Source organism: Podospora pseudoanserina, chromosome 4, assembly GCF_035222485.1.
Source record: "Podospora pseudoanserina strain CBS 124.78 chromosome 4, whole genome shotgun sequence".
Classification (NCBI taxonomy): Eukaryota; Fungi; Ascomycota; class Sordariomycetes; order Sordariales; family Podosporaceae; genus Podospora; species Podospora pseudoanserina.
The window spans coordinates 3,805,668-3,826,344 of record NC_085923.1 but is presented as its reverse complement, the minus strand read 5'-3'; the positions used below and the strand labels follow the sequence as shown (position 1 = coordinate 3,826,344).

The window sequence follows — 20,677 nt, the reverse complement described above, 5'->3', positions numbered from 1 at the left end:
CTTTCTTTAAATTCTCGTTTAAATATTTCCGTAGCTCCTTACTTTATTTATCGTTAGTATAGTAGACCTTAAATAGCCGTAGCTTAGCTCTTTCTTTTAACTTAATTTCGTAATCCTATAGTCCTCGCTCTAGAAGCCCCTCTAAATATTTAGCCGTAAAGGCTAGGTATCCTCGATATTCTACCGGTACTACCTTTTTCTTACCTTTCTTTATATTATTATAATAGACGTATTTATTAACCTTTAATATCTCTACTAACGTCGTTAACCCTACTTCTTCGATCTTACCGCCTATATTAATAAAATATATTATTATTTCCTATACTCCTTACGGTAGTACCGTAGAAGGTGCTTATCCTATACTTTACTCCGTACGTACTCCTAATCTTCTATCGTTAGTTAGATACTTTTAAGGCTCTTTTAATCGTAGGTAGCTACTATCCCTCTAATCGATATCTAAGTTATAATCTTTATATTATAGTTACTCTAGGATTATATCCTTCGAGGGTCCTATATTTATAATGTCGAATATAATTAATATCGTTTTTCCTTCGACTATAATATCTAAAGGTAGTATTTCCTTATAAACCTTTTACGTAGGAAATAGACCTTATATAACTATCTATTCCTTTTTTTTTTCTATAGTATACGGGCTTAGTACGCGAATTATAATAAAATTAAGTTCGTCTTTGTATTACCGTTTACTAATACTATTGCCTGGAGATCCCTCTATTATATAGTAACTTAAAGGCGTTTATCTTTCTTACCTCCTCTTTATACGGTAGCGACCTCGCTAACGAGCGCCGGGTCGTTATCCTATACCTTCGCTTTACGTTAATATTTACGAAAATACCGTTCGTGGTCCGTTAGAGGTTACCGGTTTCCGCGAAGGGCCGTAAGTCGTTTCCTAAACGGTTATATCGTTTAAAAGCGTTCTCTTACTCCGTATTAACTAACTATACGAAGTCCCTTAATTATATTTACTTAGCTTCCTCCTATTTTCCGTTTTTAGTATTCTCTCGCATTTATACCCGATAGCGGTTTTTCTACTTAGTTTTAAGCGTTTTAGCTTAATAATATTACTTAACCTTCTCCCGCAAGTATATAGCGTAGTTTAGGCTTAAATACTATCTTAGTATTATTTTCTTCTACGAACGTACGTTATTATCTATATTCCAACCGTTTACGTATTCGACGTAGTACCTCGTATACTTTAGTACGATTTATATAATTTAAAGGCTATCTTTTAGTTTAACCGGGTCTTAAACCTTTTATAAAACGTAATCGTTTAGATCCTCCTATTAGGCTTTTTTCTATCGGGCTATAGTCTTTCTAACTAGCTATAGTTTACCCTCCTTATTTACTTTACGTACCGGCTAATAGCCGTATAGTAACTTACTTTAATAATATTCTATATATTTATATATAATATATTGGAACTAAAGTACTCTTTAATATTCTAAATATCTAGGATAAAGCTATACCGTATCTCCTTTATAGGGTATATATTATATAGGTATTAGTATATCCTTTAGTAACTTCGTAATCCTAATACTAGCGACCTTCCTACCTTTTTAATACTCTTTTTAGCTCTTATATAAGAGCTTTATAGGCTATAATATATCCTGTAAAATAATAATTCCGTACTTACTATACTACCTCTTTAATATCGTCCACTTAATAGGTCCTTACGTAAGACCCTCGTTTTTAATAACTTCTATAATAACTTTCGTAGCGATCTATATTAATTAATTTTATAATACTTATATTTAAAGATCTCCTTCCTCGTGCTCTACCTTTAGCCTTTTTAGGGCTTCCTTTACCTCCTAGAACTCTATATTTTTTTATCTAGCGTACTAATTAAAGTTTTCCTCGGAGTTTACCGCTCCGCCTTACTAATACCCGATAGCTACTACCTCTATAATCTTTAGTCTTTTCGATATAGTAGTTAATACGATTTCCTTTTTCTATCCGAGCCGTTTAGGTACCCTATAGTCCTTCTTAAAGTATCCTACTTTACCGTAATTAAAATACTTAAGGTTATCTTTACCTTAGCCCCGGCCTTATAATCTTTATTATTATATAGCGTCGACTTCTATCGGTCCTACATATATAATACCGGAATAATTAGTATTAAGGTATTTTCTTTTTTATTTATCGTTAAGATAGTTATTACCGAAGTATCCTTTATTATTATTATTACCGTAGTGACCCTTACTACCTCTCTTCTCTATACGCCGCTAGAATTACCGATCGTCGATCCGAATAGCTATAGCGATATACTTATCGATAGTATTAGGCTTTAACTCCTTATATAATTTATCCTTTATTTTTTCTTTAAGGCCGTTATAGAAGAGCTATATTAACCCTTTATCGTTAATGGTACTACGTAGGCTATCGATCTTAAATAAAGCTACGTAATTAACCGCTAAACGCGTTTAACATAGGTTTACGAGCTTCTTTTACGCGCGCTTTACCTTATCGTACTCCCTAAATACCTTTTTAAGCTTAGCCTTAAAGATACGATAGCTCTTAAAGTATTTTACGGTAATCTTCTTTTAGTCCTCCGGCTTCTATTTATAATAGTTATCGAGGATAGGCTTAAACTACGCGAGAGCCCTATCCTTAAGTCTAGTAGCCGCGAAGATTACTTTTAACTTTTCGTTAATAAATTAGTTTAGGTAATAACGAAAATAAGTTTTAAGCTAAATTAAAAATCCTTTAAGCTCTGCCTTTCTTCCTTTATAGCGCTCCGGTACTAGGAACTTAACGGTTAACTTAAGTATAGTCGTAATGGCGATAATCTACTTCCGGGTCTGCTAAGCCTCTTCCTTAAGCTCCCTAAGGCGCTTAACGACCTATTCTGCAATAGTAAGTGTAGGTCTAGTGCTAGTGGAAGGTCCCTCGCTATCTAGGCTAGGCGGGACGCCTCCCATCTGAATATTCTTAGGTCCGGCCATAGTAGTAAAAAAACGTCTTTAACTTATCCGTAATAGAGTTAAAGTAAGTATATAACGTGTAACGAACCCCTATCCAAAACCTCTAAAAGGGACACTAATTAAAGGTACTTCTAAACAATCTTAGTCCGGTATAGCTAAATAGTATATAATAACGGCTTATCTCTATCACAATAGTCTAAATACTAACGATTATAACTTATATTATATACTGCGGAATTGTCTATCTATACCGGCCAGTTCCTCCGTATATATAGACCTTAGGACCGTAAGGTGCTTGCCCTACTACGGCTCCGATCACTCCTAGTATATTGCATCCTGCGAAGTGCTCGTCGTGCTATCCCTCTGATCACTCCTAGCACATTGCATCCTGCAGAGTGCTCATGAGCCTTGGCGCCATAGCGCTTCTGCTTACCCCTGATTGGTCATCCCCTGACCTCCTTAACGATAAGTTAGGGGCGTCCTGCGCCCCACATGTGGCGCGGCCTGCTGTTGGGTTAACTGTGACACTTACCCTCAAAATGTCTTTTTGTAAGTCATGTCGGTTTTGCTCAAGTTTAATCTTTTCATTCTTTAGCTCCCTCCTCTTGATAGTTTGCCCACCTGGTAGATAGGTACCTAGAAAATGCCATCACAATGAGACATTGTTATCTCATAGCTGCATTAAGCCTCTAGTACATAAACCGCTAAGTTGCATATAGGTTGTAGTTTCCGATATTTTTCTAAGTTACTAGCTATATTAAACTACTATTTAAGCCTGACTATTTAGTGTTTATTGTATATAATTTTTTTGTAATTGAAAATAATAATTATATACTATAAAGAGATTTGCTTTATTGTTTTATAGCTCTTATGTTAACAATAATAAATGTTTTAAATCTTTGTAAGAAAATTATTTTTAAACTTTTTTATTTTATTTTTATCTCTTTACTTTTAGCTATACTCCGTATATTCTACTTTTAATAGTTTAATTACTATATTTATATATATAACTATTTTAAAACTTTTATAAAAACTTAATAAAATGTCTATCTTCTCCCTTAATATATCCGAATATAATATTAATAAAATTAATAATTATGTAAAATTAATTTTATATTTTATTTGAGGGTTCAAAATTAGGACAATTAACCTTGCTAATAGTTAATTATTATTTAAATTTATTTCTAATTATATATTATAAATTATTAAGCTTTTTTATTCTAATAAATGTAATGGCATACTATCTAGCGCAGAATACTAGGTTAGAGTTAGAAAGGACCGAGGCTGAGGACAGGGCTGAGGACAGGGCTGCGGCCAATGGGAGAGCAGGAAGAAGGAGCACAGGCCAGATGGAGCAACAAGCAGGGCAGACATGGATATCTAGGAGCGAGCAGGCCCACCACACTTACTGGTTTTGGGTGCAGCCACATGTCACGGTTTTCGGAGACAGTGGGGCCACGAGAACCAATCAGGGCTGGATCGAGCGATCGAGCGGGGTTCACGGTCCAGGAGGATGGAACGGACCAATAAGATGGGGACGGGGGACCGCGGCGGGGCTCACGGTCCACGGTCCAGTATCGGCCAATCAGGAGTGGACCGAGGACCGTCTGTAAGTCAACGGTCCACGGTCCCAAGGTCTATATATATACGGAGGAACTGGCTAGTGTAGATAAACAGTTCCGCAGTATGCAATATAAGTCACAATCATTGGTATCTAGACTGTTGTGATTGAAACAAGCCATTGTTGTACACTGTTTGATGTACCGAACCAGGATTGTTCAGAAGTGCCTTTAACTAGTGTCCCTTTCAGAGGTTCTGGATAGGAGTTCGTCACACCACAGGCCTGAGGATATGAGTGAGGAAGTGGGGCTCTCGGAGGATTCGGAGAGTTCAGGGGTCATTATATAAGCTGTCTGCTCCTCACATTCTATTTTATATATGACATCGACTTTATTTCTTCAAATCTTGTGCCTTGATGCGTGCAAGCAATCCTGGCTCTCTGATCAGGCTATTCCGGTGCTTATTATGTGGCCTGCAAGCCCATAATGTCTTTTCTTTGTCCTGCGTGAAGTGCGGCCTGCGAGCGAGCCACTGTCACGTAGGTGTATTCATTTAGGGACCTGTTAAGGGTATATTTGTGGTGTCTTGGTTGTATTTGTGTGTTTTCTCACCATTTCAATATTAATAAAAATGAAAAGTTATTGAATAAAAAAAGTAATAAATTTACCTAAAATAAATAAAGAAGTTCATTTTAAACAAAGATTGAATTTAAAGTTATAAAATTATTTTTATAACAACCACGCTAAAAAAATTATTTAAGCTATTAAGCCTAAATATCTTAGTAAATTTAAAGATTTTTAGCTGTAATTACAAATCTAATTTTAATTTATATTTAAATTTTATTTTAAAAAAAAGTAATATAATATATTCATTAAATAATAGCTTATATCATAGTTAAATTATATGATCTTCTACTGAAATAGTGAGAAAACACACAAACTAACCACAACACCACAAATATACCCTCAACAGGGTCTCTGAATGAACACACCTGCGTGACAGTGGCTCGCTCGCAGGCCGCACTCCACGTAGGACAAAGAAAAGACTCTATAGGCTCGCAGACCACATAATAAGCACCTGATCGGCCTGATCAGAGGGCCAGAATTGCCTGCACGCGTGCAAGGCACAAAAATATGAAGAAATAAAAGTCGATGTCCTGTCTAAAATAGAATGCCCGAAGCAGACCGCTTATATACATGACCCCTGAACCCCCGAATCCTCCGAGAGCCCCCACTTCCTTACTCAAACCCTCAGGCCTGTGGCCGCACCCCAAACCACTACATCTATTTATATTTTTAGACCTTTTTTTTTTTCGTTGAGGACTTCGAGGCCATTGTAGATCATTAACTAAGTTTAACTACTGTTCTAAGTCCTGATATCCAGCCCTTGTCACACTATCGAACCCAATGACCCATCGCCGCTCATGCAGCATGGCGCTAGATCTCGGAAGGGACAATCGTTACACCCTCCAACCTGATACTCCTTCGTCATGGTAAGAGCTACACCTTCCGTGACTCCACAGTCAAGCGGGAGTGGACTATCTTTCCGTTAAGGTTCTGCCTACGCAATCCTGGTGACGAACAATCCATTAAGACTGACCTGGGAAAACGAGGGGTGGGGTTGGTATGATGCTGACGAAGTCATTACCAACCCGTCTCTCAACGGCGTTCCAAAGCTTGCAGAAAGCCTCCGACGGGTGTACTTTGAAGCCGACTTTGGGCCACAGGCAGCTGGAGTTTTGGCCGGTGGGTTGACCAAGTTGGCCACTGATCAAGAGAGCGGAGCTAGAGAGCTTGCCACCATGGCAGTCAAAACCCTGGATGATGTTGCAGCCTCGCTCGAGATTTTGGACTGGAACCTTATCCGCACCGCAGGCTGGCATCTCTCCGAAAATGGGCGGCCAAGCATGGGAGCAGCCATAACAAGCGTTCTCCTGGCCAGGTGATCAGAGATCAAAGCCTAATTTGATGCGGACTCCAACACTTCTGCGCATGATCTGAGAATGGCGGTCTTGTCTACCATACAACACCCTTCTCTTTCTACGACTCAGCTCTTGGGTGATATCACAACGTCGTTTGTGTCATACATTCGCTCGTCCTTTTTCGGCAGAGACGACCTCTCGATCCTCACCCTCTCGTCTTCTTCCACCATCCTGGCCGTTTTATCCTCCGTCTCTACCCAGTACATCATTGAGCTCAACGTCTTGGAAACCCGACCGCTCTTTGAAGGCGTCTCCCTCTCCTCTTCTCTCTTAGCGCCTTTTCAATCCCCTGGAAGACCCCACAAAACTACACTGTACCCGATACCTCGGCCTCGATTGCCTCTCTGTCCAGGTCTGGGCCAAAGACAGCGGTAGATATATTCCTTATCGGCTCAGATAGTCTCTCGCCATCTGGCGCCGTGGTAAACAAGACCAGGCCGTTATCTGCTGTTCTAACGGCAAAGTGCCTGTCATCAACCACCAAGATTGTGATGTTAACAGACACGGCCAAGATCTCCAACAATAAGTTACTTCGAAAACTACTGTTGGAGGATAGCGTCGATCGCAAGACTCATACGAGGAAGATAGCGACCCGTTCCAAGTTATACGAGCTTGGCGGGCCGCCTTCAACACCGAGAGAGTGAGGAACGGGGCAGAAGACCTGCTTCAAGCCACTCCGGGGGTAACAGTTTCAACAAAGGACAGGTTGTGGTGACCACCAAGAACATTCTTTTCAAATGGGTTGCTGGTGGCTTGGTCGACGCATATATTGCCGAAAAAGGCGAGTGGACCGTGACAAACATTGCAAAGCAGGTGCAATATCTGGTGAAGGAAGAGAGCAACATTTTTTGGGGACTTGCAACATAGTTGACATAACCTTGATGCGGTAGAATTAAAAACAGAACTCTGCTATCTGCCCAAGTTGCGACTCAGTTGCTGACACATTCTCGCCCTGTTACGCAAAAGAAAGAATGATATCTGTGCGACATACTCGGGTACATATTCATGGCTCGCCCTAGAAGGCTGCGGAAATATTCGTCAATCGTTCATTACTCGTAAGGTAAAGAAACAAAACAATGTGCCCGTCACGGCCCCCTTTTTCTCTGCATGGCGTCCGGTAGAGGAACGAACCACGGTGACTCAAACCACCGTATATATAGAGGTGTATATAAAAAGTCCAAAAAGAAAACGCTGAAAAGACAGAAAAAGAAGGCTTGCATCGCTTGACCTCTGTACTAGTATCCTCCGAGGGGGAACGAACAGTTTGAGTTGGTATCTGAACTGGAACTGGAAAGAAACACAAAACATTCTCCACCACCGTCACCCTCATTGGAGTTGTCCTCCAACAGGAGCCAGGACGTTAGCGTGTCCCAGATCCTCCTTGCGTACCCCTTCTTGAAGCCGTGGGCTTGCTTGATGGGGCGGCCCTCGAATTGGACGTCATGCATCGGCACATCTGCACCAAGGTCTGTCTTGGAAGTGTTGTTGTTGCGAGGCGCCGTCATGGCGCCCAGATAATTCTTCAACGCCCCGTCGTCGTCCCAGAGCTTCTCCTTCTCGGTCTGGTTATGAATCCAGTCCCGTAGCTCGCTGACAAGGAACCTGAGGTCGCGCAGGACCTCGAAGCAATCCTTGGCATATGCACAGCCTGTCTCCTGCTCCTGTTTGAAGACATCAATGGCCCAGTCCACATCAGCCACCAGCTGCGTCCGAACATTAACAAAGACGAGCTGGTACATGGTGAGGAAGACGGCAGCATTGAAAATGTGGTGCAGATCCTGCACCAGCAACCTGCCATGCGGGCTGTTTTGGCGCATCAGCCATCCGAGGCGAAGATTGGATTGCGCCGCATCCGTACACCAGCGAATCTCTTCCACCAGGGCGTTGTCGTAGATATTAAACATCTGTCCTGTACTGACGAGGCTAGCAATGGCTTTCCGCACTGCTGTTAGAATCACAGGACGAACGGTGAGGATGATGAGCTGATGGCAGAGTGTCAGCAACTGCGAAGTCTTGTCGTCAATGAGAACTTACCTGATTGTATGACATGTGCAGTGACCAACATGCACGATCGCGACCGAACCCGGAGGGAACTTCCTCGGTCGTCAAGCTATTGGGAAGATGCAGTTTTGTGTGGGCATCCGGAGGGAGTTGAAGAGCAGGAGGGAGGGCCTTCAGCCATTTTTTCAGACTTTCGAGGGATCGTTTGACGTGGGATTCCGCCCTGGCCCTTCGATCTTCGGGCTTCTTGCCATCTGACTGTCTGCGCAAGCCATTATAAATGATCTTGTGAGTGATGCGGGACAGTTCCAGATGGGCCTTCAGGCCGACGGGAGATGGAAAATGGCTACAAGACAGATGTGAGAGGACATCATAATGCAAGAGAACATGGGAGTGCTTACGGGCATTCTCGGGGGGGCCGAAGTGAGATGCCATCATCCGGGATTGATGGCGTGCGTCCCAGTAAGCAGCTCAGCCACCTGGAAGAGTGTCAGTGGAAGTGCTCCAGCGTCATGCGAGAAAAAGGAGCCGTGGAGCATACGAGTCAATAATGTAGAGTGTCCAGAACGTTCTGACTTCGGCCTCATCGTCGGTGTAGCCGCGATGGATTCCACGAACTTCGCAAACGTGCATGGCGTGTTTCACCCAGAGATGCGCATTGTCACGTCTGTTGATCTCAACAAGGTAGAGCGCCAATAGGCCCATGACGGCGGCTTCCTTGATGGTGGAGGTGCCGAAGTCCCAGGGGTCTCCCAGTAGATGGCGCGAGGTGGCATAGAAGTCTTCACCCAGACGGCCATTGACGCGAGAGTCTTTGCCTGCAAGGCCGAGAAGGCTGTTGAAAGCAAACGCGGCAAAGGTCAGTGCGAGCGGGGTTCGCTGTTCGTCATCCCGGGGCACTTGGAGATATTGCTCTCCATGAGCGGTCACGATTCGGTCTCGACGAGCGGTACCCAGGGCCGAGAGATCAGTGAAGGTCGGGAACGACCAGAACATGATGCCGCCACTTGGGAACAAGTCGTCAGTGGTCCCGTCTTGGATGAAGTAGCGGACCTCGTCCAGCAGCTTGGCCATGTCGGGGGCTGGAGGTAGGTGTCGGACTGGGTCCATCAAAGGCGGCCCAAGCAAGGCACGGGAATCGTCGGTTTGGTACCTTCCAGTAGTTTGTGAAAACATGTGCTCGGGTCCCTTGGAGATCAGGGCTGCTAAGGGGGTGGTCAGGGTGATCATGTTCTTGATGTTGTCAAGGAATGTTGCTCCGGATGACGCCCCCAAGTATCGACTTGTGCCAGTTGAGTCGGCCAGCATGCGTCCTTCGTCACTTCGAGGATCAAAGCCAGTGCTGGTGCTGAGATAAAAATCCGACCGTTTACTCAAGATGGATGAAGTTGAGGGTGATGCCGAGCGAATCTTGTCCAGCTTGTCCCCAGTTTGCGGTGATTCACCCAGCGGCGGCCTCTCCCGGTGTTGGTGCTCCGCTATATGATGTTGATGGTGCTGCTGCTGCTGCTGCTGCTGTCGTTGTTGTTGTTGTTGTGGTTGTTGGAGGAGGTAGTGGTGGTGCTGCTCCTGCTGCTGCTGCTGACGGGGTGTTGGTGGTTGCGGCAGTGGTGCCGCTGTTTGCGGTGCCGGGGCTGGTGGTAACGGCGGCCGTGACGACTCAGCATTGACAACGTCTTCAGGCGACACCTCGTCTTGGAAATGTGAAAGCTCGGGCAGCGGCGGCAGCTCACTCGCGGGCTGGTACTCTACCCGACCATCCTCATGAGTGATCTTCCGGACAAGCTCGCCGGCCTCGAGCTGACGCTTCAGCTCGATTGCATGCGGGGCCCATGCTTGGAGGGCTGTCAAGGCTGTCCATTGCAGCTTTGGAACGGTGACCTTGGGGACGACCTCGGGATATTTGCACGGGCGGTTTGTGTTCCGGCACTGATGGCACGGTGTCTCCCCAGTGCACTTAACCCGTCGCACATTGCAGTTGTTACAACTTTGGAGCGGTAGCACGGGGCCAATGTTAGACAAATGCGCGAGGAGAGAAGAGGAGAGGAGAGGAGAGAGAAAGAAGTGAACAAACTCACGCCGAGGAGACCCGCTTCCTCTCCTCAGGCAAAACCTTTTTTCTGCGGGGATTGACGGGCAGGCGGCCGTCGACCAGCTCGGGCTTCTTCTTTCCAGTCGAAGTGGAAGGCGGTTTCGATTGCCGCGGCATGGTGGTTATAAAATGACCATGGATCACTGACTGGATCACCGATGGATGAGATGGGAGCTGCGATGGAGGAGAGAGAGTTTCCAGGTTAACGTACCCGCAGTGTGGAGGAGGAGAGGTGGACTTGAGTGTTTCCTGGGGGCTTGGGCGCCCAGGGTGGAGCTTTTCCTAGGCGGGCTGCGGAGACGACACTCTTCTTGGCCTGGGGACCATCAGGACGTGCGGGATGTGTGGGTTACGCCCCAACCCGGGCGGTACTTGCGGTTGAGGGGGGTGGGGTAGTCTGCGCCGATGCCAGTCCTGGACCAATCAGACCCTGCTTACGGCCAGTGGCACAAACAGGTGAGAGCTGCCAGTGTGATAAATGATAACGCAGTCACACCTCACTGCAGCACCCCGCGGAACTGACCAACATGTCCCCGGCCTGATGTTGGGGGGTGGGGGCGTGTTCAATTCTGCTACCTACCACCTGCTGTGTTGTATGTACTGACTGTACAGGTCTTCCAGTTACCTTACAGGTCGTATACAAACACCCATTTGCGGTCTGCATGTCTGACAGAGTCGACACGCTCGGCCTCTATCTGCTCGGCGCTTTTCGATTTCCTGATGGCCGCCCTGCGCGCGTTCACCGCCCGCAGTGTGTAACGATACGCTACATAACCGGTGAGGGCAACACCGACGAATCCCAACGTCACCACCAGCGGCAGTTTGTACCCGGGTGCATACTCGGCTCGGTAGAGCTGCGACCCGATGGCGCCCGCCAGGTTTCCCAGCCCATTCGCGCCCACCACCAGCGCCCTCTTCCCAGCCGTCGGTGTGTTGCCGCTGAGCCAGGCCACGGTGAGCGGGGGCGGCACGTAGCTGCCAAAAAGAAACACGCACAGCGACGCATACTTGGCTGCGTTGCTGACCGATCCGACCACCCCGACGAGTCCCCCCAGCGCCACCACCAGTGCTCCGACAATGTGCCATCCCCGCTCCCTGTGCCGATCCGAGCTGGATGCGAACAGGTAGAGCCCGACCGCCCCGCACACCGCTGGCGGCACCGACATCTATGTAGAAGGAGTTAGGCTTCTCGTTTCTTGCTTCTTGCCTTTGCACTTGTCACATACCAAGTTTGCCTCGACCGATTCGTACCCCATACCCTGCACAACCAGCGGGAGGAAGACGGAGAAAGCCGTGACGGGCACGCTGGCGCAGATGTTGAACACCAGCACAAACCACAGCTTCCAGTCCTTCAGCGTCTCGACCAGATCCCGCCGGGTAAGGCTGGAGTATTTGGCAGCATTGGGTTCCACGCCACCGACTCGGTCCACCACAAACTGCCTTTCGCTGTGGCTCAGGAACCACGCGCCTCTAGGTCCAGCCGGTAGCCACAACCATGCTACCGCTCCCAGCACGCAGGTGAGAAACCCCTCGATGATGAAGAGAAGCTGCCATGGCTTGAGCCAGGCATGGGAGACCTGAAAGATGGCATATGCTGGTGGCAGTCAGTCCATGTCAGCCCCGTCCTGCTTCGGTGTCGGGGGAGTGGGTTGAGGGCGAACGTACACAGGGCCCCCGAGAAGGCAGATGCAATGGCATACTGTCCATAAAACAGTCCAATCCGCGTGGCCAGGTCGAACCGGGAATAGAAAGAGCCAAGATAAACGATGCATGTGGGGTAAAAGCCAGCTTCAAAGACACCGATGAGGAGACGAGTCGTTATCAGAGCCACTTGAGTACGTGATCAATGCCAATGTCAGCGCCATGGTTCTCGTGTTTCTTTTGGCCCCGTACCTTTTCCCCAGATAAATGCCTGAATCGTGGTTATGAGGCCCCAGCAGAGCTGATCGAGTGGTTAGTCCTTGGCGGTATACATATAACAACAGAACTTGGAGAGGACTGGGTACCATCATGATGGGCAGCCACGTGCTCGGCCCCAGCCATTGTCCCACTGCGGCCGAGGGCATCTGGAACAGGACAAAGGTGACGAAAAAGAGCGACACTGCAAGGTTGAGATCATCCGGCAGGGCACCGATGTCATGCGTGAAGCCTTGGGTTTGCGCATTGCCAATATTCCCCCTGTCGAGGCCGTTGAACAGATACAGCAGCGATAGGAGGGGGAGCAGGTACAAATCCATCTTTCGGTTGATACGTTGCGCCTCTCTTTCGTTTTCAAGACTTGATATCCCCGAATCTTGCATCTCAATGCTGTTGCTGCGAAGCACGGTGGCGTGTGGAGAGCCAGGAAGCAACGGCGAAAGCACCCCTTGACTTTCGAAAGAGCTCCGATCATGTTCAAGGCGGTATCTGTCATCAGGGTGCTTCAGGTCATGTCCTATAGGGTAATAGTTCGAAATCGGGGCTCTGGAAGAGCATGGAGATGAGGATGGCGACGGTGATCCATCCTGGTGGCCGACGCTCATTCTTCCTGCAGAGGTACGTTATCAACCAAAGGTACAGCCTGCATGCAGCTCCACAAGTGATACAAACAAACTGCCTGTGTTGCAGCAACGACCACGAGCAGAGAAAGCCAGAAGCAAGACGCGAAGAATCCAACCGATGGTAAAAGCAAGAATCATCAACCTGGAAGGATGACCTCGGGAGTGGCAAAGCCTGGGCCATTACCCATACTTCTTTAAGAGGTTGACCAACTACACACCCAACTCCCGCGGCAGAATGACTGACGTGCTTCGGTCTTCTTTGTTGGTTGTCAAACACCCAACCGAAGTTCGGGATGGTTTCCTTATCCCGAGCCGAATGCCCCAGCACCAGCCTTCCAAGCTCGCTTTCCCCAGCAGGTGTCAACCTTGGACTGTCGTCTGCGCTCGGGGACAAAGAGACAGACAGCTGACTCTCACTGTCGCACACATCATGTGAATGCAGTCAGTATGCGGTGTCACACTGATCAGGATGGCCTTCTCGTTCATCCCATCATTGATAAGAAGTGATAGGGCCCGTGCTGGTCGCGTCGGAGTTCCAGGTTCCACTTTGATGCGATCTGCCATGGGCGTGGCGCCCGCCTCAGCAGCCTTATCCATCGGCTACCTTATCGTGCTTATCAATGGGGCACCCCGTTGAGGGCGTTGAGCCTGGACCCTGGGCGGCCACGCAGGCAGCTCTGCAACCGACCGAGTCAACGGTGCCTTGCCATGTTCTTTGACGGGCACAAACAAAGGCATTGTTTCATGTTTTCCCAGTGATGCAGGCGGCCTGTGTCGTGAGGTCGGTTGTGAGGCACAAACATCAGACGACAGGGGTCTTGTCGCCAGAGCCAAGCCGAGACTTCCGCCCGCCTGTTCGGCCGTATCGTTGATAGCAACTAAAATTATGCCTCAGCAGCAATGGCCCCAGAAACTGCCCCGAGGCACCTAGTGAAGAAGAAGTGCGAGATGACGGGAGAGGTGCAGGTGGCCTGGGCTGGTCTGGATTTAAGTGGATTTGGCAGGAGACATGGGGGGTTTTGCCATCCCTTTTTACTGCGTTTGGCAGTTTGGACCCCTGGCTTGGCCACAGCAAAAATAATGATTACGGCGGGGTCGTATCCGAGTCGCGCATCGCATCGTGAACACTGCCCTGAGGGAAGGGGAGTTGGGTTCCTTCGTGTACCTTAAGGAAAGGAAGGTAGCCAACCAACCAACACACACGTTCCCCAGGCCCCATCGAGTCGCTCAATCGATCGCTCGCTGCTGTCAAATCATTCCTCTTTTTGCCTTTTTTTTTTCTTTTGCTTTCCCTTTTCGTCCTTGTTTTCTTTTAGCATCAACGTCGCCATATTCCTATCAGATCAGTCCAATCCCCGCTGGTGCTCTCTCTCACCGCCCTGACCGCAAACCGCCCCTCCAATGCGATCAACAGCAACCCGATCGGCGTGATTCTCCATCCCCTACCTCGTCCACACACCAAGCAGGCCTGCCCCGAATCTCACAGGGCGCCACGCTCTGAGCGCAGCGCAGCCAGCCAGCTCACCAATTCGACCGTGTCTGCGACTTCGTTGTCGCTCTTTCGCTGCGTGCCCATGGCCGCCTTCCAAAATATGCCCCAGGCATGGCGTCGCCTCATCTTTCTGATCCCCGTTCTCATCATCACCCTCATCCTCGCGTCAGGCTTGTACACTGGGTCGCTGCCCAAGCCGCGCATGTAAGCTGTCCACCACCCACATGCCAACTCCCGTCACCACACCTGGCATTTTGCTAACCATCACGGGTGCTACAATCGCAGGCCCAAGGTGGTGTTTGACGACAGCCATGGCCCATTCCATTCCGACTGCCAGGCGAACCATACTCCCCCGAACCTCGACAGCCTCCCGGACATCATTCGCGCGCTCTGGCAACCGCTCATTCTGCCCATCACGGCGCCCCGATTCGTGACCCTCGACGGAACCGAAAAGCTGCTGCCTCCCCAGAATGAGCTCGTTCACACGAAGCCCATGGGGAAGAGGATCTGCATCCTCGACGTGGATACGCGCGACCTGGCGGGCGAGGGAAGCATTTTCTACAGCGAAGGCGTTCCACCCTGGGACAAGCTGGGCAGTCCGTCGGCAGGCTTCCTCAGCCACTATCTCTACGCCCAAATTCACGGCTACTCGTACAAGTTCATCCGGGCACCACAGTATGCCGACCGCGCCCCCCACTGGTCCAAAGTCATCTTCACCAAGGAGCTCCTCAAGGAGTACGACATTGTCGTCATGATGGACTACGATGCCATGTTCCCCTCCCCCGAGGTGCCGCTCGAGTGGATGCTCAACTACTGGAAGATCGACAGGGACGTCATTGTGGCCATGGCAGAAGATCCCGCCGGTGAGCCCAACTTCGACGACTCGGAGAAGCACAAGGTCAACATCAACTCTGGCTTCATCATTGCGCAGGCCGGGGAGAAATCACAGCGCCTGTTCAAAGACTGGGCCGAATGCCCCTCCGAGGTGCGCTACAAGGGATGCGCCAAATGGGCCCAGACTTTGTTCCACGAGCAAGCTGCCTTCAGCACCCACGTCCGCTACGACTTTTTGGATGGCTACAGCATTGAAACCCACCCGCAATACATCCGCATGCTGCCGTGTCAGGAGGCCAACGGAATTCCCGAAGTATCCGGGTCTGGTTGTGTCGGACACCTCGTGCGCCACTATTGGGGGAGGAAAGGCCTGACGAACCGGGAGTTTGGCCACAACGTGATGGCTGCCCTCACACCTCTGCTCGTGCAGGCCGCCTACAAAGAACCCGGCCATGTGGAGGATCTCCGGAGCAAAGTGCTCAAGGGCGCCGAGGTGTTGGATAAGCCCCCAGCGAGGTGACGCGGGGTTGGGGCGTGATTTGTTTTGTTTTTTCCCTGCAACTGTTGGCATGTTTCAGGGTACGATACCAAAGCGTGAAATCAAAGAACACGGGCATGGCGGTAAAAGGTAGACGTGAGGAGGAATTGAGGTCGCGTGGGGGCCAAGGCGGATGCTGGGCGTTTTTGGCGAGTGAACTTTTCTGCGTCATGGATGGCTGGCGATTCTTCTTATCTGTCCAAGGTGTTTGGTGTCATTGGGTTTTGTTGTCACATTTACAGCAACAGCAGCGCAGTTTGGACGGACTTTGTACCCTTTTACAACACCTGTACAACAACTTAGGTGGCTCTGCTGGAGAAGCCTCGCTTGAACGCGTGAAATAAATACTTAATATGAGGATATCCAAAATGCACAATGATTCTCAGGTGCAAGATGTTGACATAAATCTCGCGAGCCATCAGCATCATTTTCGGCAGACATGGTCGGCTTTTGCGTGGTGATGGCGGTTCACCTGGCTCGGCTTGCATCACGACGAGGCGAGGCAGCACTGGACCTCTCTGCCCCTCATGTGTGTGCCTACAGAGGCAAGGTGCCAGAGCAGGCTGTCTAATTTAACCCATCGTCTCGGGCAAAGGGGCTGTCACTTCTCCATCAACCGGAAAAATGCATCGCGATGTGTTTTGTCCGGTTACGGTATCATCCCCCATCCCGGCTCTCGACGTCGGCTGTCGTTTTTTGTCTTCATCTAGAAAACGTGGCACCCAAACGACGCCAAGCAGTGACAGTTGTATATATAATAGCCGCAGCAAAAAGCCACATGGGCCCCATGGCATCGGAGCCTTAACCGTCAGATTCTAGCACGAATTCACAGGCTTCCAAGCTACAAGTATGGTTCTATACGCGGATTCAAGGCTTTGCTGTGTGGGCCAGGCAACTGGGGATACCCTCGTGTGCTACCCAGCTACACTCCCACCTGTATCATTCGGTCCAAAATAAACCCGTAGAGCGAGTCGGCTTCGAGTTCGGCAACCATTCTCACCCATCGACTTTGAATACCTTTGGCTTTAAGAGACAGCGTCGGTGATGTATAGCCGAGCATGTGCCATCTTGCTGGCAAGATGGAAGATGAAGTGGGTGAAGCGACGCCTCAAGGTGTTGTTGACTCAGGAGCCTAGATCACCAACAGCCAAACCACCGTCTATAAATACGAGGCCAATACTTACTCCTTCAGCTCGCTCTCCTCCCACCATCAACCCACACAAGCCATTCGTCCCACACAGGCCTTCTTTCGCTATTCGAGTCATACAAGCTCTCCTCCGCCATCTGTGTCAACATGCAGTTTCCGCTCGCAGCATTGATTGGTACATTGAGCACCTTTTTGCTCAGTGGTACCGCCACCGCCTCGCCCGTCTTCAGTGACCACGCCATGGCCATGCAAGCCCGTCAATCCACTCGAACTCTGGGCTTTATAGGGTGTTCCATGGCCGAGAACGTAGCTCAAGGCTATGTTTCTGTCGGGGGGGTGCGCCTATGGGAACCCTACGGAACCTCTGGCATGGTATGTCGTTGTTTTGGCCCTTTTTTGATCTTGGAGACTGACCTTCCATCTACCTGCCTCTCAGGTTGTCCAATCGTGGACAAACAGCAACTCCAACTCGTGGCGTCTCTTCGACCAACAGGCCGCCCGTCACGGCAAGCCCACTGCTGTATGGGTACAGATTTGCATCTTTGCTCAGCAGGGGGTAACCTACGACGAGGTTAAGCGTCTCATTGCCAATGCAAGACAGCACGCCGCCCCTGGAGCAGAGGTCTACATCACGGGTCAACCCGTCTACGAAGGTGGCAACACCTGCTTCTTGGCCGGTAGCAAGGGTCCTGAACTGACCGACAGTTTGGCCAAGCGAGCGGCAGAGGATCCCGAGTTGAATGTCAAGTATCCAGGGCAGTTTGTGCTGAAGCCAGGCGAGGTGGCGGATGGGTGTCATGCCAATACTGCTGGGCAGCAGAGCTTGGGAAGACAGGCGCTGGCTTATTGGGGCTGAAATGTCCATACATGGGAATGTCCATAGGCATTCCAAGTTAAGGCCGGATCATCATGGGCTCCAGGTTACCGAAAGAGCCCAGTTGATTTGGGGAGGATATCCAGGGACGGTGGTTCATAAAAGACTAGATTCTTCATCCAAGTATCTAGCCTGCTACTTCTTGCTAAGTACACTCAGGTATATCGAGTCTTTTCCCTCATGCTACCTATTCGCACTGCGCTTTTCCAGCAAGTGATTATGAAGATGCTAAGCTCGCGTGTTGTCTGTCAACGCAGTGAATTCGAGACTTGAGCAGCAAAGGGAGACGGAGCTGGGAACGGCCAAGGCTCGGCTGTCTTGGATCACTCGCAATGTTCAAGCTAAACATGTGAAAAGCTGGGTTTAGGGGAAAGTCGGTTTGTTTTCCACAACATGTACTAGGTTGTTTATCCAGCCAAGCCTCTCACGACTTCGTATAGAAATAAATGAATAAATAAATATCTGAATACAGAATAGATACTCATACAACCCTCCAAACAGAACAGCTGTACCGCAAAGTCGCGTGACAGAAATGACTCGGTGGTAAGGTCAACCTTACCCACTTCGGCCGGCCTCCTCCAAAATCATCTCCCCGAGCCTTCTCCCCACCATAACAGTAGGCGCCATGGTATGCGCACTGGGAATGGCAGGAAAGACGCTTGCATCCGCAATTCTCAGATTCTCAATCCCGTGCACCCTCAACCGCTGATCCACCACGCCGCCCTCTGGTGAAAGGGACATGCGACACGTCGAAGTGGCATGCAGAGCAGAAGCCCACACTCGTTTTGCATACTCGTCAATCTCTAAATCCGTCACAGTTTGCCAAGTCTTTCCTCTGTATCCCTGAGGTACCTGCTGCGACGATGAAGAAGACATTTGGGTGTGAGGATCAGTGATATCTGGAACCCCCGCTGAAGATTCTGCCTTTTTGGTCTTCCCCTTGGCCCTTTTGGCCTCAATGACAGAATCAAGATACATGAGGTCCATCCCTGGCGCGAAGCTCAGGACAGCGGAGTGAGGATACTGGTTGGCAAACTCCTCCGCAAATCTCATGCCAAATCGCATTGCTTTTCTCATGACCGCCCAATCTCTCTCGTCCGTCATCATGGGGTAAATGATTTTGATGACCGGGTCGTCCTCACTTCGCCCGGATGGAGAAGGTGAAAGCTGGACTTGGCCGCGCGAGAATGGCTGGACGAGGGTTGCGTACCAAGACGTAAGAGACTTGTTTGGAATGACAGCTTCCATGAAGGTGTTGACGGGAGTGACCATGATCTCAATGTTGGGAATGTTGGCTGTGTCATTGGGGTCCATTGTGCATTGCCCCGTGTCTGGGTTGCGGGTGAGAATCGACATGGACGTGTCATCAATAGCGCTGCTCTGGACAAAAAGCGTTCTTGGGGTGCTGGAGGCCGCCAGAAGACCTTTGCCCCATATAAGCCACTTCAGAAGCTGCCAGACGAGTACAAAAGGGTTCTGGAGAGAATGTATGGTGTGATTTTGCGGTATTTCAGACATGATAGGAAACGAAGTGTGGTCTGTCAAGTTGCGGCCAACGTGGTTCAGTTCTCGGACAACAGGAATACCAAGAGGAGTGAGTTGATCTCGAGGGCCAATGCCGCTGGAAAAGGGAAAGTTAATAACCATGTGCGGGAGAGTCAGAGCGAGAACTCATACCTCTTCATCAGGAGCTCTGGTGTACCAACAACCCCGCTGCAGACAATGATCTCCTTTTTGACCTTGAACAGATTCATGCCGGGGTGTTTCCCTGTAGCATCTTTCACCCATACACCTTCGACCCTGGCGCCTGTTGAGTTGAGCTGCAAACCTGTCGCTGTATACCCCGTGGCGATGATTAGATTTGGTGTCTTTTTCACTGTTTCCGAATCCAACCAAATCCTGTTCTGTGAGGCCTTCGTCCCCCTCTCATCAACTGTCTGGTGCATCCTGAAACACGCCTGTGCCTTTGCCCTCGGCGAGTTGACATTGCCCTCCAGAGGCAGTCCAACAGCCCCGGCGGTCTTGTCCACGAAGGCAACCATCTCTAGAACCTCATTCGGCTCCCTTCGCGGTACCTTCTCTTCAATCATTTCAAAGAATGGCTCAACCTTGCCCCAGCTCCATTCTGTCAAACCAAATTCCTTTGCCCAGAAATCGTAGCCGGCAGGTATGCCCCTCGTCCACAACGATCCATTGATCCTACTCGTGCCCCCCATTGCCTCAGCAGCCCATATCTTGGCCCGCTGCTGTCGAGTACCAAGCACAGGCTCTGAAAGTCGGCATACTGATTGGAGTCCAGGCAACTCAAAGTTCTGAGAGAAGAGCGGGTTGCGCGAGAGGAGATTGTCGCGCTCGTGGCCTTTTTCGAGGAGGAGAATGCTGACGTTGCGATCCGAAGCGAGTGTAGAGGCAAGCACACAGCCGGCCGTTCCTCCGCCAATGATGATGTAATCATGTTCTTTGGGCGGTAGATGTGGCGGCGAGGTGGATGGCAAGGGCATTGTGACAGCTTGGTATACTTGAGACTGTGTATAGTTGTAGAGAAGAGGTTCTCCGTGCGTAGGTAAAGGGTGTGTCGAGGCCAAATATACGGTACCTGGTAAGTTGGTTGAGCCAAGTGTGGGAGCAGCTCCCAGATCCATCAGTTGGCTCCTTACCTACCATTCTACACCCCACTTT

General features: G+C 49.2%; 5 protein-coding genes across 5 annotated transcripts; 2 read left to right on the top strand and 3 right to left on the bottom strand.

Annotated features, from left to right (window-relative positions):
- Positions 1-7,330: 7,330 nt before the first annotated feature.
- On the bottom strand, positions 7,331-10,961 carry QC764_404290 (uncharacterized protein). The gene is made up of 6 exons (XM_062946722.1): positions 10,785-10,961; positions 10,560-10,720; positions 9,023-10,468; positions 8,883-8,960; positions 8,515-8,827; positions 7,331-8,462 (listed from the first exon to the last, which is right to left on the bottom strand). The coding sequence occupies exons 2-6, from the start codon at positions 10,688-10,690 to the stop codon at positions 7,716-7,718; spliced, it is 2,715 nt and encodes a 904-aa protein (XP_062801031.1). The 5' UTR covers positions 10,691-10,720; positions 10,785-10,961; the 3' UTR covers positions 7,331-7,715.
- A 167-nt stretch (positions 10,962-11,128) lies between these two features.
- Positions 11,129-13,436, bottom strand: QC764_404300 (uncharacterized protein). The gene is made up of 5 exons (XM_062946723.1): positions 12,580-13,436; positions 12,467-12,515; positions 12,239-12,403; positions 11,800-12,167; positions 11,129-11,739 (listed from the first exon to the last, which is right to left on the bottom strand). The coding sequence occupies exons 1-5, from the start codon at positions 13,093-13,095 to the stop codon at positions 11,200-11,202; spliced, it is 1,638 nt and encodes a 545-aa protein (XP_062801030.1). The 5' UTR covers positions 13,096-13,436; the 3' UTR covers positions 11,129-11,199.
- Positions 13,437-14,687: 1,251 nt separating this feature from the next.
- Positions 14,688-15,959, top strand: QC764_404310 (uncharacterized protein; the record flags this gene model as incomplete). The annotated part of the gene is made up of 2 exons (XM_062946724.1): positions 14,688-14,809; positions 14,891-15,959. 2 exons carry the CDS (start codon positions 14,688-14,690, stop codon positions 15,957-15,959), a joined length of 1,191 nt encoding a protein of 396 aa, XP_062801029.1.
- A 1,312-nt stretch (positions 15,960-17,271) lies between these two features.
- Positions 17,272-18,265, top strand: QC764_404315 (uncharacterized protein; the record flags this gene model as incomplete). Its single annotated transcript, XM_062946725.1, has 2 exons — positions 17,272-17,496; positions 17,561-18,265. 2 exons carry the CDS (start codon positions 17,272-17,274, stop codon positions 17,978-17,980), a joined length of 645 nt encoding a protein of 214 aa, XP_062801028.1. The 3' UTR covers positions 17,981-18,265.
- An 88-nt stretch (positions 18,266-18,353) lies between these two features.
- Positions 18,354-20,640, bottom strand: QC764_404320 (uncharacterized protein; the record flags this gene model as incomplete). The annotated part of the gene is made up of 2 exons (XM_062946726.1): positions 18,354-19,619; positions 19,676-20,640. The coding sequence occupies 2 exons, from the start codon at positions 20,638-20,640 to the stop codon at positions 18,554-18,556; spliced, it is 2,031 nt and encodes a 676-aa protein (XP_062801027.1). The 3' UTR covers positions 18,354-18,553.
- Positions 20,641-20,677: the final 37 nt, after the last annotated feature.

Bases quoted from the DNA above. Each gene is read 5' to 3' on its own strand.
- QC764_404290 (XM_062946722.1), bottom strand. From the start codon at position 10,690: ATGCCGCGGCAATCGAAACCGCCTTCCACTTCGACTGGAAAGAAGAAG. The intron at 10,469-10,559 runs GTGAGTTTGTTC...ACCGCTCCAAAG, and splicing joins AGGAAGCGGGTCTCCTCGGC to TTGTAACAACTGCAATGTGC. The intron at 8,961-9,022 runs GTATGCTCCACG...ACACTCTTCCAG, and splicing joins ACACTCTACATTATTGACTC to GTGGCTGAGCTGCTTACTGG.
- QC764_404300 (XM_062946723.1), bottom strand. From the start codon at position 13,095: ATGAGCGTCGGCCACCAGGATGGATCACCGTCGCCATCCTCATCTCCA. The intron at 12,168-12,238 runs GTACGTTCGCCC...GACTGCCACCAG, and splicing joins TGCCTTCTCGGGGGCCCTGT to CATATGCCATCTTTCAGGTC. The intron at 11,740-11,799 runs GTATGTGACAAG...CCTTCTACATAG, and splicing joins AATCGGTCGAGGCAAACTTG to ATGTCGGTGCCGCCAGCGGT.